This window comes from Rattus norvegicus, chromosome 14 (assembly GCF_036323735.1).
Source record: "Rattus norvegicus strain BN/NHsdMcwi chromosome 14, GRCr8, whole genome shotgun sequence".
In the NCBI taxonomy this organism is placed as follows: Eukaryota; Metazoa; Chordata; class Mammalia; order Rodentia; family Muridae; genus Rattus; species Rattus norvegicus.
In genome coordinates, this window is record NC_086032.1 from 107,129,533 (window position 1) to 107,144,650 (window position 15,118).

Below are 15,118 nucleotides of genomic sequence, written 5' to 3' on the forward strand. Positions count from 1 at the left end.
CATACAGACAGCACTTAGATCTCTCAGTCCCAGTATACAGCAACACAGTGAGCGTTGTCAACCAGAGCAGTTTACTCAAGCATCTATGTCCAGGATTGTCACTGGAGATCAGTCACATAAGGTTGGTTGACCTTAGGCTCCAGCTCCTTCAAGATAACATAAACTACATTGTTAGCATAGAGTAATGCATAATCCTAAGTCTCCAAGTCACGTCTTTAAGATAGGATATTGCAAGTACAGGAACTAGGCAGTAGCCAAACTTTCCTTTGGGTAACATTATTGACCAGAGTGCTCTCCCGCCTAAGTGATCACAGGCGAGGGCTGTGAGGTGTCTCAGAAGGTTAAAGGTGCTTGCCACCAAGTCGGACAACCTTAGTTTCACCCACCCCTCTCTCCCCACCCCAGCCTCCCGAATACATGTAGAAGCTTGCAAAAGTTATCCTCTGACCTGCACAGTATATCTCCACAGGGAAAAAGTCAAACAATTTTTTTTTTTTTTATGATTTGTATTTGCTGGGGTCCAGCCTCAACATGGGATCAGAGTTCTCAACTGGAAGCAGGGATATCTGGAAGGTGCATAATAAATATACACAGACTACTTTTTGGGCACAAACTGACAGGCAAATTTCAAGGCTTAAAGATTCTGTGTGTGTGTGTCTGTCTGTCTCTGTCTCTCTCTCTCTCTCTCTCTCTCTCTCTCTCTCTCTCTCTCTCTCTCTCGCCTGAAGGTTGAGTCTGCACGCAATCTGCATTCTCTCCTGCGCACTCTGCTTTTCATCTTTGTGCTTTTCTTGAACTCCCACATTCATGCACATCTCTGTTCATTACCCTTTCATTCTCATACACACTCTTCATACACACCTCACACATACCTCACACACACAATCTTCATACACACGTCACATTCTCTCTTCACATGCTCTTCTCATGTGTGCTCTCTCTCCTTTCTCTCTCTCACACACACATACACACAACCTCACTCTTTCTCCACTCTCCACTTGTTTTACATGCTCACACATGCTCTCTCACTCGATCTCTCTTGCTCACACACTCACTCCCTCATTCTCTCTCTAGCCTTTCTCTTGCCCTAGTCTTTTATTGATAATCCAAAAGCAGGTAGAAAAAAGACATTGTATAAACATTGCCAAATCAAAAGGATAACCACATCCCACAAAAATTAAGAATTACAATTGTTCCCCAAAGTTTCAAGAGTCCCCTATTCCCCTATTATTTTGTGGCCAAAATAATAATAATAATAATTAAAACTTATTTAAACTTTAATTTTTGACTTATATTTCAGAGCTCAGAGCTCCGAGGTCAGCTACCTGCATTTTCCTGTGAAACTCTCATGATAAATGACATGGACAAAGCTGCTAGGCAGTGGCCAGAAAGAATCAAGTTAACCCTGCTAGCTTTCTGTTCTGTTTACATTGCACACAATGACTCTCGTAAGAGTCCCAGTATTTTGACTTAGTTTTACTAGTTTATAATTTTATGTATTCTATACTTCCTTATCCAGGAACCACTCAAAAATGTTATGCAAAACTTATTTCCTAACTTCAATAACTTTTTCCTTTTGGAGGGTCCCAGTGTTGGCTCTAATTCATTTTCTAATAATTCAAACTTTCTTTGCAAGTCAAGCATTAATCAGGAACTATTATTGTGCGGTTATTACATTGTTTCCAAGATGAGAACACACAGCATGTACCTGGGCCATTAGGGCTGTGCTGTGCCCCCTATGCCTCAATTTCCAATTGTTTTAGAATCATTATATTAAAGAACATCTAGTTTCACAGAATTTACGAGAGCAGAGGGAGAAAGAAGTAGGAAAGTCAGATATAATAGAATAATTATACACACCAAGGCCAACTGAAAAGCAGTCACATACAAATGAAATCTATACAGTCGTTGTCCAGGGATAAGGTTAGGAGAAATGGGGACAACATTTTTTTACAAAGAGCTGCTGTGAGCTGCTGAGATGTCTCCATCCAGCCCATTGCTGGCAGTTGCTGTCATAATATGTGTCCCAGGCATATGTGCATCAGTGTTTTTCCTACTTGTATGACTGTGCACTATGGACCTTCAGTGCCTAAGAAGGGCAGAAAGTGTTGGATCCCTTTACCTGGAGTTGGAGATGGTTGTGAGAAATTATGTGGATGGGAATGAAACCATGGTCCTCTGAAAGAGCATTCAGTGCTCTTAACCACTGACTTATCTCTCTAGCCCTGTAAAGCAAATTTTAAATGGATATATTAACTAAGCATCTACATTTAGAAACAGTAGAAGCAGTATGAATATACCAGACATTTGAAGGAGCCAAGTAGAGTGGACATATTAAAACATGGGCCAATGAGATGGCATTTATTTGCAAGCCTGATCACCAGTGGAAACGGAATCACTTTGGCCTCTCACAGACACCCCATGGCACTGGGGTGCCCACTCCCCACTTAATTATTCATGTATAAACTTTTAAAAAATTCCACTGCTATTTTCCCTTTAACTTACTGCAATTTGTACCTTAGAGTACCTGTTCAGAACTATTCCCATGGCCTACTTGTTTTCAGTTCCACATAGTGGAAGAATAGAATTGACTCCTTCACATTGTCATCTGAACTGCTTATGTGCATTGTAAAATAGACACACACAAAATGATTTTTTAAAGTCAGTACTGTTTAACTTAAAAATTACCCAAGGTAGATTTGGTGGTGCATACTTTTAATCCCAGGACTTGGAGCAGAGACAGGTGGATCTCTGAGTTCAAGGTCAGCTTGGTCTACAAGGTGGATTACAGGACAGCCAGAGCTATCTGCAGTGAAACTCTGTCTTAGGAAAGGAAAGGATAAAAATGCTTTAAAAAAAGGTCAGAAATCATAGCGCAAATATTTACTTAGTGTTGGCGAGACAGAGGCAACTGGATCTCTGAATTCAAGGCTACCCTGGTCTACACTGAAGTTCTAGACCAGCCAGGACTACAAAGAGAGGCTCTGTCTCAAAAATGAAAGAGGTTAAGCCAGTGCCTGACAAATCTGTGTCTTTCCCAGGTCAGTCATTTTCTTTTAGCATTACATCCTCAGAAAACTTTAGTTTAAATTTCTAATTTCTAATATATCTGATTATCAGTATCACAGAATTTATGTACACAAATATTGAGTCAAGAATGTCAGTGTTGTACAATAGTATTATATAGTAAGGTGGTAAATGCACCTAAAATGTGTAAGAGTCAGTAGATTTATTCCAGTTCATCGTTGCTTTGTATGGTGAGATATCTCAGAGCAGTGTCCCTCAGAGTTTACAAGGCTTTTTTTGCCAGGTCCTAGAAGCAGAAATAGCCTTGATAATAAGGTTTTGTCCCTTCGGGCATCTGGTATAATTGAACCAGTGTTATTTCTTGCTCTTAGCCTTAGAGATGTGGCATAGAGTTTCTTACTACATTGTCATCTAACCATTCCTTTGCCCTCTGTTGTTATTTCTCCTCTGTATTTGTCTTCTCACCCACAGTGGGATTACAAACATAGACCCACTGCTGTGTCCTGAATTGTTGGTTCCTGGGGCTCCAGTTGAGTTAAGGTCTTCAGGCTTGCTTGGCAAAGGTTTTACCAACTGAGTCATTACCCCAGCCCTGAGAATATCATTTTCTTAACTAGACTGGCCTTGAATTCCTGATTCTACTGCCTCAGCCTCTCAAGCACTGAGATTAGAGATGAACCACTGTGCTCAGTTTTCGAGGTATTTTTACTTAAATTCAGTGGTCAGTGATTTGTGGTTTGATTTCCAATGTTAATTTACTTTGTATTTTAAGATAACCAGCTTTACTTGGGTGTTTTTAGGTTCAAGGTAAGGACCCATCAGTAGAAGTCACACAGGACCTCATTGATGAATCAGAAGAAGAACGATTTGAAGAAATGCCAGAAACTAGTCATCTAATTGACCTGCCCACATGTGAACTCAGTAAACTTGAAGAGATTGCTGACTTAGTTACCTCAGTTCTCTCCTCACCTATCCGTAGGGAAAAGCTGGCTCTGGCCTTGGAAAATGAAGGCTATATCAAAAAACTGCTGCAGCTGTTCCAGGCTTGTGAGAACCTAGAAAACACTGAAGGCTTACACCAGCTGTATGAGATTATTAGAGGAATCTTATTCCTAAATAAGGCAACTCTTTTTGAGGTAATGTTTTCTGATGAGTGTATCATGGATGTCGTGGGATGCCTTGAATATGATCCTGCTTTGGCCCAGCCAAAAAGACATAGAGAATTCTTGACTAAAACTGCAAAGTTTAAGGAAGTTATACCAATAACAGACTCGGAACTAAGGCAAAAAATACATCAGACTTACAGGGTACAATACATTCAGGACATCATTTTACCTACACCATCTGTTTTTGAAGAGAATTTCCTTTCTACTCTTACATCTTTTATTTTCTTCAACAAAGTTGAAATAGTCAGCATGCTGCAGGTAAGTAAATTATTTTTCACAACTATTTTCAAGTGTTTTCTTTCTAACAATTTAGTCAGGTGATAAAGATTTATTGTATTTAAATGTTCTACCAAATGTAGAAAGCATGACTGACATCATATATAATATAATATAATGTATTAGTATAAGGTACTTTTCTATTTCTTAACTACATTTATTATGTATGTGCGTGTATACTATACTTGGTGGATGGGCCTGTCAGGACAGCTTTTAGTAGTTGGTTCTATCCTTCCAACATGTGGCTCCCAAGGATTGAACTTAGGTTATTAGGCTTAGCAGCAAGTGCCTTTACCCACTGAGCCATCTCACTGGTCCTGGGTCTCCTGAAACCCAGGCTAACCTTGAACTCATAATGTAGCTAAGAATAACCCCTAGTTTCTGAGATTGCACACATGTACCACCACTCTTGGGCCCTACGTATCACTTTTTCATTATTCTTAAGTGATAGGTGTAAGGAAAGTTAAACACATATATTAGGTTTTTTTACGGTAAATGGAATCTGGTATTTTTGTGGCTTCTCTGTGTTGTTTGGCTGGCCTTAAACTCTCTCATTTTCCTCTCTGAGCTTCTTGAGCACCATGATTTCAGTCATGTGACCTACTGCACATTTCAGGATGCTATTTTACTTACAGACAAAAAAAAAAATCAAGCTCAGGAAATTGGAAATAAACTCATACTGTGGAGTATGATAAAGGACATCAGACTCTCAGAGGTTTCAGTTGATTGCCTGACTTAAGGGTTTCCAGATCCACAGCAGTAAATCACAACTTTTTTAAAAGGTCTAGAGATGTAGCTGAATGGTAGTGAGATCTTGCCTATCATGTGTAAGGCTCTGATTCAGTCCCCACTGCTGCCAAAAATACTTTAAATAAGTTATGTAAACTAACCTATAAATATTTATAAAATTTTGTCACTTTACATATTTAAAATTATATGTAAATCTGTGATATAAAGCAAAGCATAAAAGAAATTTATTTTTAATAAATTTTATCATTTAATTTTGGTTTGGTTTTTTGTTTGTTTGTTTGTTTGTTTGTTTATTGTTGAGTTGAATGGGTCTCACTAGTACGTTTGGCCGGCCTGAAATTCACTATGTAGACTTGAATTCTTAGTGATCCACCTGCCTCTGCCTTCTGAGTGCTGGGATTAAAGGCTTGTGCTACCATACCTAGCCAAGAAATTTTATTTATGATCCATGAAATGTTAGTAATAATAAACTACCTGATGTTTTTCTAGGATATACCACTTAATTATCTTTTACATGCCTACAGTGACACTTAAAATTTAGTTCCAATAGTGTAGGAGGAAGAAAAAATTAAGACTGTAGCCAGTTGTCTTTGAAAGCTCTTTTTCCCCTCTAAAATTGATTTCTATTATTTTTAATTGTACCTGTGTACCCACATGCATATCATGCATGTATGAATGTGCTGGCACATGTGAGTGCTGAACGCTTATTTTCTAAAGCCCACTTCCAAGGCTTCTATGAAGGAATGTTTAGATACTAGAGGTTTCCAAATATCATTACAGCTATGTTGTTTGTATACCTGTATCTTTTTTTTAAGTGGGTTTTAATATGTTGTATGAGTTAAGCAAGGTGAGATTGAATACATTGTATCTCATTGAACCAAAATGAGGTAAAACAAAAGTACATATAAAGAATAGTTAGTTATCTGAAAAGTAGTTTAAGTAAGTTATGTAAACATATATACATTGTATATGTATATATATAATATATATGTACACACATATCCATATATGTGTATTAATATTATATGTGTGTGTATATGAAATGAAAATGCATACAAAGCTGCTACAGGATAAAATCACTTTCAAAACAAGAAGGTTAATTACGTTTCTCTTTCTCCCAGGAAGACAATCTTAACTGTTCCATATATACATATATGAATGCACTAGTGCAGTAGTCTTGTCTCGACCTCCCTCTAAGACCCTCTAAGACTGTTCTCATGTTAGAGTGACCCTCAATTCAACATTATTTTTGTTGCCACTTCATAACTGTACTTTTGCTACTGTTGTGAATCATATATTAAATATCTGATATGCAGCATATCTGATATGTGACCTGTATAAAAAAGTCATTGACAACCTCCCTGCCCCCAGGCTTGAGACCCATAGGTTGAGAACCATTGCACTAGCATGGTTATGAGTTCCTGATATGTATTGTAGTACTCAGCTCATAATAGGAATATAAGAACTTTCTGTTTTCTTTTTCAGTTTTTCAAGACAGGGTTTCTCTATGTAGCCCTGGCTATCCTGAAACTCACTCTGTAGACCAGGCTAACCTTGAACTTAGAGATCTGCCTATCTCTGCCTCTATTTAAGTGCTGAGATTGAAAACATATGCCGCGACTGCCCAGCGGATAAGAATTTTCTTAATGTGAAATTTTGGGCTACAAATAAAAACCCCTGGGCCCACATTTGAAAAATATACTTCAAACATATTTTGTAAATTAAATTACTAACGTCCAGTAAAATAAGGTTATTTTGTACAAAGCAGCTACAAAGTAAGAATACTTCAAAACGGGAGGTTTAAATTTCTCTTTCTCCCAGAAATGATAGAGGACAACAGTCTCAAATGTGACATATCAAATGTCACATAGATTCCTAAGGTTCACAGGTAAGAGTTGAACTTAGTGCCAACCCATCAGAATCTCTGGCCTGCACCTCATAGTTTATAGAAAATGAGGTTTTAGCCCTGAGAAATTCCTACTTTTGATTTTGCTTTCTAGTTGAATATATAAGGTTTTTTTCAAGTGTCTTTTAAAACACTGACGTTGGGTTTCGTCCTTGCATCCAAGGAATGCGTTAGACCCATTTCCTTATGATTTGCTCCTTCCCAGATTGACTGGTCCCACTTCTCCTCAGCTCTTATGCTTAATGTAAGAACATGCACGAGGAACTTTTTAAGATGTTATTGTCTCTGTGTGTGTGTGTGTGTGTGTGTGTGTGTGTGTGTGTGTGTGTGTGTGTGTGTATGTCTATATAGAGGTTTGTGCACATGAGTGTAGTGCTCATAGAGGCCAGAGTAGGCTGTAGGAATTCCTAGAATAAGTCTTTGTGAGTCACTGAGGAGGATGGGAGTTAAAGTCCTGTTCAGTGCAGTTGCACTGTGTGCCCTCCCACCAGTTCCAGAAGTAACTTTAAAAGCCATTTTCAAGATACCTAACTCCATTTCTGCCACTCACTAGCTTCAAATAACCTATCTCCTGGAATCTAAAATTGGACTTGGCAGCTTCAAAATAGTGTTGTAAAAACTGGCCATCCTTTGTTTGCTCTACCTACTTTTACATTACAATAAAGAAAAGAATTTGATTTAGACTTCTGTTTTGTTCATAGTTTTGTTTGTGGTGCTAAGGATCAAACACTCCAAGCTATATCCCTGCCCTGATTTAGAACTGCTTCTCCACAGGTTTTGTTATCTAGAAAAGTACCCACAATACTGTGTCACTTATATCTTATAAAGACAAAAACTTTTAAGACTTACAGAAAACTAAGTGATCTAAAGTGATAATGTTAATGACTTAGAGAAGGAAGGAATTAAGAAAAAGCATTCCAGCTACAAACCGTGTCAGTTATATGCTCTCTAATAACGTACCCTGGGACATAATGCTCTGTAGCTTAATGAGTCAGAAAATGATGCTATAAACTGGAAAGATAGACCAGGACTCATCACTCTCCTAGGGAGTATATTCCAGATTGTGTTTATGGATAGTTCTTGCACTTTTGGTGGTCACCTCATAAGTGGAGTTGTGTCAGAGAATTTAGGGAAAATATTGCATTTATTAAGGCATTGGAACTTTTCTCCTTTGAAAATGTTCTGAAAAGGTAAAAAACATCCCTAAGAGGAAAGAATGAAAATTTAGGAGAAACATGAGAAGAAAACAAATTATAGAGGATATGAATGGGAGAATACAAACTTAACAGATACTACAATTATATTTTTAGAACAAGCCACTTGAAATAATAGAAATTATATTTCATAGAAGTGGGTTTAAATTATGCTTTTTCTCTAAACGTATCAAGCCATAATACATGTTTAAAAGGATTCGATGAATATATAAAGAAGTACCATTGTGAATCAGACTGAAAACCCTATTTATCTCCTTATACTTTGTCTTTGAGTACTTCCCACTGATGCTTTCTGTGGTACTTTCAACCTTTCTGACTTTGTCCTTAAATATGTCTAAATATTATCTTTAATATAAATATGTGGTAAATTAATATGGATGCTGTATTTCTTTATCCTAGCAGGTTCCCAATAACAACATATAGACCAAGACTTACTTTCAGACTTCACCTTAATACCTGAGCAGTTAAATGTCCACAGCCAAAATGTCCACAGTATTTGCATGTAGTTCAGTTCTCGAACTGATGCGCTTATAGCTGGAATGCTTTTTCCTAATTCCTTCCTTCTCTAAGTCATTAACATTATCACTTTACTGTAGTAATTTTTTTTTTCTTTTCTTTTGGAGCTGGGGACCGAACCCAGGGCCTCGTGCTTGCTAGGCAAGCGCTCTACCACTGAGCTAAATCCCCAACCCCACATTATCACTTTAGATCACGTAGTTTTCTGTGAGTCTTAAAAGTTTTTGTCTTTATAAGATAAAAGTGACACAGTTGAACTCTCATGAACTCCCTTCCTCCTCCTGATCAATCTGGATCTCCCTCTTCCCCCTCCCCGTCTTTCTCTCTCACCTTCTCCCAGCAGGCAGATGTACAGCCCTGTTCTTTTTTCTGCCCAGCCATTGGGTGAACAGTTAATATTGACAAGGCAGAGACTAAATGATTAACTTGCGATTCATGACATAAGCATTACAATGCCTTGTCCAATTGAAAAAAAGATACAAGGGCAGAGAAATCAGTATGTGAACAGATACTTCCTTACCTTACTTCAGAGGCAGTTTAAGACCCCTAGTTAATGAGCCCGTGTTTTAAAGGACCGGTTCTTGAAATACATCTTTTTTATCTGGTGATTTGATTTTACTATCTATCAGAAATATTACTATTAGAAGTATTTTAGAACATGTTAATTAACTTAAATTAATAGAAATTACATTTCACAGGGAAGGGTTTTGAGAATATAATGAAAAGCACTATAATTTCAATAGTTGTTTTTTAGCAAATATCTAAAGTGAATTTCAACATTATATAATCTTACTTCATATTTTTTATTATGAAAAATATAGGTAAACTGAAGAAAATCACCTGTCTAACTAAAACAAACATAGTTATAAATATCACTCCTATATTTTAGACATACAAATTTATATTAAAAATCATCAGAATTCATTTTATGATGAAAATAAAAAGTAAAAAAAATACACACACACACACACACACACACACACACACACACACACACACACATACCTACTAGGTCTGGAGCTGTAGGTCAGTGGTAGATTACTTGCCTAGCATGCACAAGGCTGTGGGTTTGCCCGTATGCTCTCTATATTCTTTTAATGAGCACTTAGAGAAATTAACACCTGTCATGAAAAGACAGAGATGGATAGATCAAGTCATTGCAGTGCAGTGGCCGCAGTGATTTGTCACTAGGTTAGCCTTGTCCGTAGACTGAAGTGCTCTGTGAGTTCTCCCATGTTGAAGACTTGGTACCTGCTGCCAGAGTCCTGCTCTCATCACTGCTATGCGTGTGCCCCGTCCTGCTCTTCCCTCTGTTCTGGTACTGTACGAACTGACAGTGAGATCCTCAGATTTGAGTTGTGTTCACATTAATAGTAAATAAAAATTGAGTTAGAAAAGTTCTCCAAATAAAAAGTAAATGGCTTCACTGTCTACCTCTGGAGCTCCTGCTTGTCCGGCCTAGTCCTGTGGTGGTATTTCTAGTTAAGTGTGTGTTAACAGTATGTATTAAGTATGTGTTAACAGGTGACTGAAGCAGCAGTTCTAGTCCTGTGGTGGTATTTCTAGTTAAGTATGTGTTAACCACCTAGTCCTGTGGTGGTATTTCTAGTTAAGTGTGTGTTAACAGGTAACTGAAGGTAACTGAAGCAGCAGTTACCTGTTCTCACACGTCAGGTTTCATACAGAAAACGCTTTTCAATTTTGGTCTCTGCCATACTTTGTATAGGGCATATGCATAATAAAACTATACTTCTGATGATATTTCATAGCACTATTTCTTCTCATGCAGGAAGATGAGAAATTTTTGTCTGAAGTTTTTGCACAATTAACAGATGAGGCTACAGATGATGATAAACGGCGCGAACTGGTAAGTTCCTTGTTTCTAAAACTTGTTTTTACGTTTCAGAAACCTCTCTGAGATAGTATGTGATTCATTGTCCCTCAGGGAAATTTGAATGCTTTATATATTGGTAAGTATTTACATAATAGAGAAGGAAAATACTTGTTCAATAAATGAATGGTAAATCATTTGGTTCCTTAGAAGTGTTTAGACTTTTGAAGAGGTCTTAGGAGTCATCAAGTTGGCTTGGCTTTGCTTTTAGAGGGGAAAGTAACAGTTATTGTTAACCAGATGTTGCCTTCTTTGAAATGTAATCAAATTGTGGATTTTACAAAATAGTACAAGATAATTAAAATTGGTGTTGGCTGGGCATGATGGTGCACACCTTAAATCCCAGCACTTCAGAGGCAGGTACAGTCAAATCTCTGAGTTTAAGACCAGCATGGTCTACAGAGTGAGTTCCAGGACACGGCTATACAGAAAAGCACTCGTCTTGTAAAACCAAAAATAAATTAAAAATTTTTTTAAATTATCTTTGGTAGTTATTAAGTGGACAACTAAGTTTTCTGGTTGTAAAATTAGTATTTTGAAGTAGAGAATCATTTGTTCTTGTCAGTATTTAAAACTCTGCTGTGCTTAACCCAGACAGTGTTTTTTGTAAGATGGTTTTTTATGCAAATGCCTTTATATGACATTCTTATATTATGTTTAGAACAGATTAATGTTTGAGAAATAAAGCTAAGTTTACTTTTAATGTGATACTAGAGTTTTGTTGTTTTGTAGATGTGTGTATTCACACATGCATATATGTGTGTATATACATGTGTGTGCATATATATATATATATATTACACATACTTATATTTTTACAGTTGGAGGAGTGGTGTGCACATGCATGAGTGGAACTCAGGGGACAACTTGTGAGAGTTGACCTCTATCATGTAGGTTCTAGGAATTAATAGCAAGTGACCACCCTCTGAGCCATCTGGTCTACCCTGTGCTTTGTTTTTAAAGAGACACAGTTTCTCAACTGTTGTCCAGGTCGGTCTCAAATTACTGATGCTTCCCCCTCAATCCTCAGTGCTGGGAATGTATATAGTATAAGACAATTATGCTCAGATTAGCTTCTAATATATTTTTTAAATGTAGATTTTGAGGAACTAGGATATGTGGAAAGTTAAGAGCCTTCAGAATGATGAATTCTGTAGCTAATCTTACAGTGTGCTTGGTATGTTCCCGTTTACTGACTTCTCACTTTATTCTGCTTTTCAGGTTAATTTCTTCAAAGAATTTTGTGCATTTTCTCAGACATTGCAACCTCAGAACAGGGATGCTTTTTTCAAAACCTTGGCAAAATTGGGAATTCTTCCAGCTCTTGAAATTGTAATGGTAATTATTGTTTCTTTTGTACTTTTGAAGCTGTAAATTTGTCATGTATTCATATTTTGGAAGGTAAAATGCTTACATAATGTTAGCTTAGCATTTAGTCATTGATCTGATACTGAGTCACCACAAGAATGATTTCAGTTACCAGAATTATACCATCAGTATTTGTGTCGGTTTTTCAAAGACTATTGTCTTTGCTTGAGTGACACTGTTTCTTAGAATTGGGTGAGTCAGTTGTCCTCGCTTTCCAGTCCACTTAGTAGAGTGAGAAAGTACTGAACCAAGGGCCAAAGCTTCAATATGAGAGTAGGCTATAGTTCTCTGATTTCAGTTACATGGATTTAATTCATAGATGTTCATATGAAAATTTAAATAATAACCTTATGTATTCATTTTAAACTAAGTGTTTTGTTTCTTCATATATGTATATTTATGTGAGCATATGCTGCGTGTGTACCTGTGCCAGTGGATTACAGGTGTACACCACTATTCAGCTCCGCGCTGACTCTTATGTATAAACTATTTCTTTTGGATGGCAAAACTCATTAAAATTAGTACTGAGCTGCTCCCAAATGATAACTTTTATAGAAAGAAAGGAAGAAAAAGTTATTTTGATTCAGTTTGGTAATCCAAAAATTGGTAAGTAATAAATCTGTTTAGAGAAGGGAAATGAATTATAAATTGAAGTTCTTTTTTTTTTTTTTTAAGATTTATTTAATATATATAAGTACACTGTAGCTGTCTTCAGACCCAACAGAAGAGGGCATCAGATCTCATTACAGATGAGCCACCATGTAGTTGCTGAGAATTGAACTCAGGACCTCTAGGAAGAGCAGTCAGTGCTCTTAACCACTGAGCGAGCCATCTCTCGAGCCCTTGAAGTTCTTTTTTAATCTAGGAATCTGAGAGGTTATTCATGGGTTTGAGAGAGGAGAGGGAATGCAGGGATAACCTTTGTTATCAGTCTCTAACCTGGTTTTCCTGTTACCAGGGCATGGATGATTTGCAAGTCAGATCAGCTGCTACAGATATATTTTCTTATCTGGTAGAATTTAGTCCATCTATGGTACGAGAATTTGTGATGCAAGAAGCCCAGCAGAGTGATGATGTGAGTAACGACGCTGCATGAAGAAGTGCTTACAGTTACAAAAAAAATTACCAGAATCTTATTTTTTTTAATATAGGACATTTTAATCTCTAAGGAAATGTGCAAACCTTATATTGTTTTTACTTACTCATTTCCTATTTGTAAATAGACTTAAAGTTGAATAATAAATTTATCTTCCCACTATAAAAATATTTTAAAATCTGCTCTTAAATCTAGCCAGAACAAAGTAAACATTTAGCTGAAGGTATAGATCAGCCTGCCTCTGCCTCCAGAGTGCTGGGATTAAAGGCATGTATACAGTGACCAGCTAGGTGTGTTTGTTGCTTTTTGATACTTGTTTAAAGTTTGTCTATATGTGTCAAGTAGTGTACCACTGTGGGACCAAGAGAAATCATTAGATCCTTTGAATCTACAATTACAAGCAATTGTCAGCCACTCAACCTTAGTTCTGGGAAGCAAAAAGTAATATTTTGGGCATTGTGTCTCATACCTCAACATTTCTTGGGATTGAAATAGAAGGGTTGCCACAAGTTCAAGGCCAACCTACAATTTCTAACATAGTTTGTAGAGTAAGACCCATGGGAACCCACCTCAAAAAAACTTTTTAGAAGTATGTTAATGTAACCATACTACTAAAGTATGTAATGTAATGTTTTTTGTTTTGTTTGGGATATTTGTTTTTTGGAGGGTTCTATCCCCAGAAACCATATAAAGGTGGAAAACAGACATTATCCATTGACCCCCATGATTTACACACACACACACACATACACACACACACACACACACACACATACACACACACACACACACACACAAAGGCTTTCATTCACACATACGCTAAGAATACAAACTTGCATAACAAACTTAGTATTAAGTCACTTTATGACACTGTCCTCAGATCTTGTGGAAAGTTGCTTGTTAAGTTACTGCTAGTCCTTTTTCTAGGAAGAGGTTTCTGTTTAAAGATTAAAATGAAAGGCTTTAGGGTCACATATTCTGTGGTCAAATGTTTGATCAACCTCTTGATTTATACTGGAGCTAAAACCTAGAATGCTAACAGTGAACAGCCTGCCTGGACCCCACCGCCACCCCCCTCTGTCTCTCTCTGTGTTTGTGTGTGTGTGTTCACTCTAAATATTTTCAGAACTTTGGAAAAACAGAAAAACTTCTAAAAAGCCATTCTATGCTCTGCTTTTATTTTCTTTCAGGATATACTTCTCATTAACGTGGTGATTGAACAAATGATTTGTGATACTGACCCTGAGCTAGGAGGTGCTGTTCAACTAATGGGGCTTCTTCGTACTCTAATTGATCCAGAGAACATGTTGGCTACAACTAATGTAAGAACTCATACTGAGATTAAAAATGTTTTAGCCTAAGACTGAACCCCCAGTGAACTAGACTATGGGGGGAGGGCGGCAATGGGGGGAGGGTTGGGAGGGGAACACCCATAAGGAAGGGAAGCGGGGAGGGGAATGTTTGCCCGGAAACCGGGAAAGGGAATAACACTTGAAATGTATATAAGAAATACTCAAGTTAATTAAAAAAAAAAAAAAAAAATGTTTTAGCCTAATCAGTCTTAAATGGTTTTAAAATAAAATAATATTTTTAGAAACATCACATACTTTGTTAGGTAAGTATTTGTATTTAAAAAATCAGTGTTATCTTTATAACAATTAATATTTAGTAAGTACAACATTGTTATCTGTTTAATTTCTTTTTTCTTGTTACCTTTCCCTTTGTTTACTGGGGATAGAGGGTATGCCATGAGGTATACATGCTGGTCCAAGGATAACTTGCAGGCATGGGCTCTGCACTTCTCCCAAACTCAGGTTTGATCATGCCTGACAACAAGTGCTAGGTTTTTTTCCTGCTGAGCCACCTTACTGGCTCAGAAATATTAATTAGATTGGAAATTTATGTGTT

General features: G+C 37.1%; 1 protein-coding gene across 2 annotated transcripts in view; it reads left to right on the plus strand.

Moving 5' to 3' along the window:
- The window catches only part of Ppp4r3b (protein phosphatase 4, regulatory subunit 3B), a 48,006-nt gene that overhangs the window by 11,417 nt on the left and 21,471 nt on the right, over positions 1-15,118 (plus strand). For both annotated transcript variants that reach the window (XR_005492993.2, NM_001108367.1), the window contains exons 4-8: positions 3,828-4,451; positions 10,645-10,722; positions 11,968-12,084; positions 13,073-13,189; positions 14,401-14,532. Coding sequence is in view for 1 of the 2 variants with exons in the window: in NM_001108367.1 (NP_001101837.1) it covers positions 3,828-4,451; positions 10,645-10,722; positions 11,968-12,084; positions 13,073-13,189; positions 14,401-14,532 (1,068 nt within the window). In the remaining variant the exon portion in view is untranslated. The remainder of the gene's footprint in view (positions 1-3,827; positions 4,452-10,644; positions 10,723-11,967; positions 12,085-13,072; positions 13,190-14,400; positions 14,533-15,118) is intronic.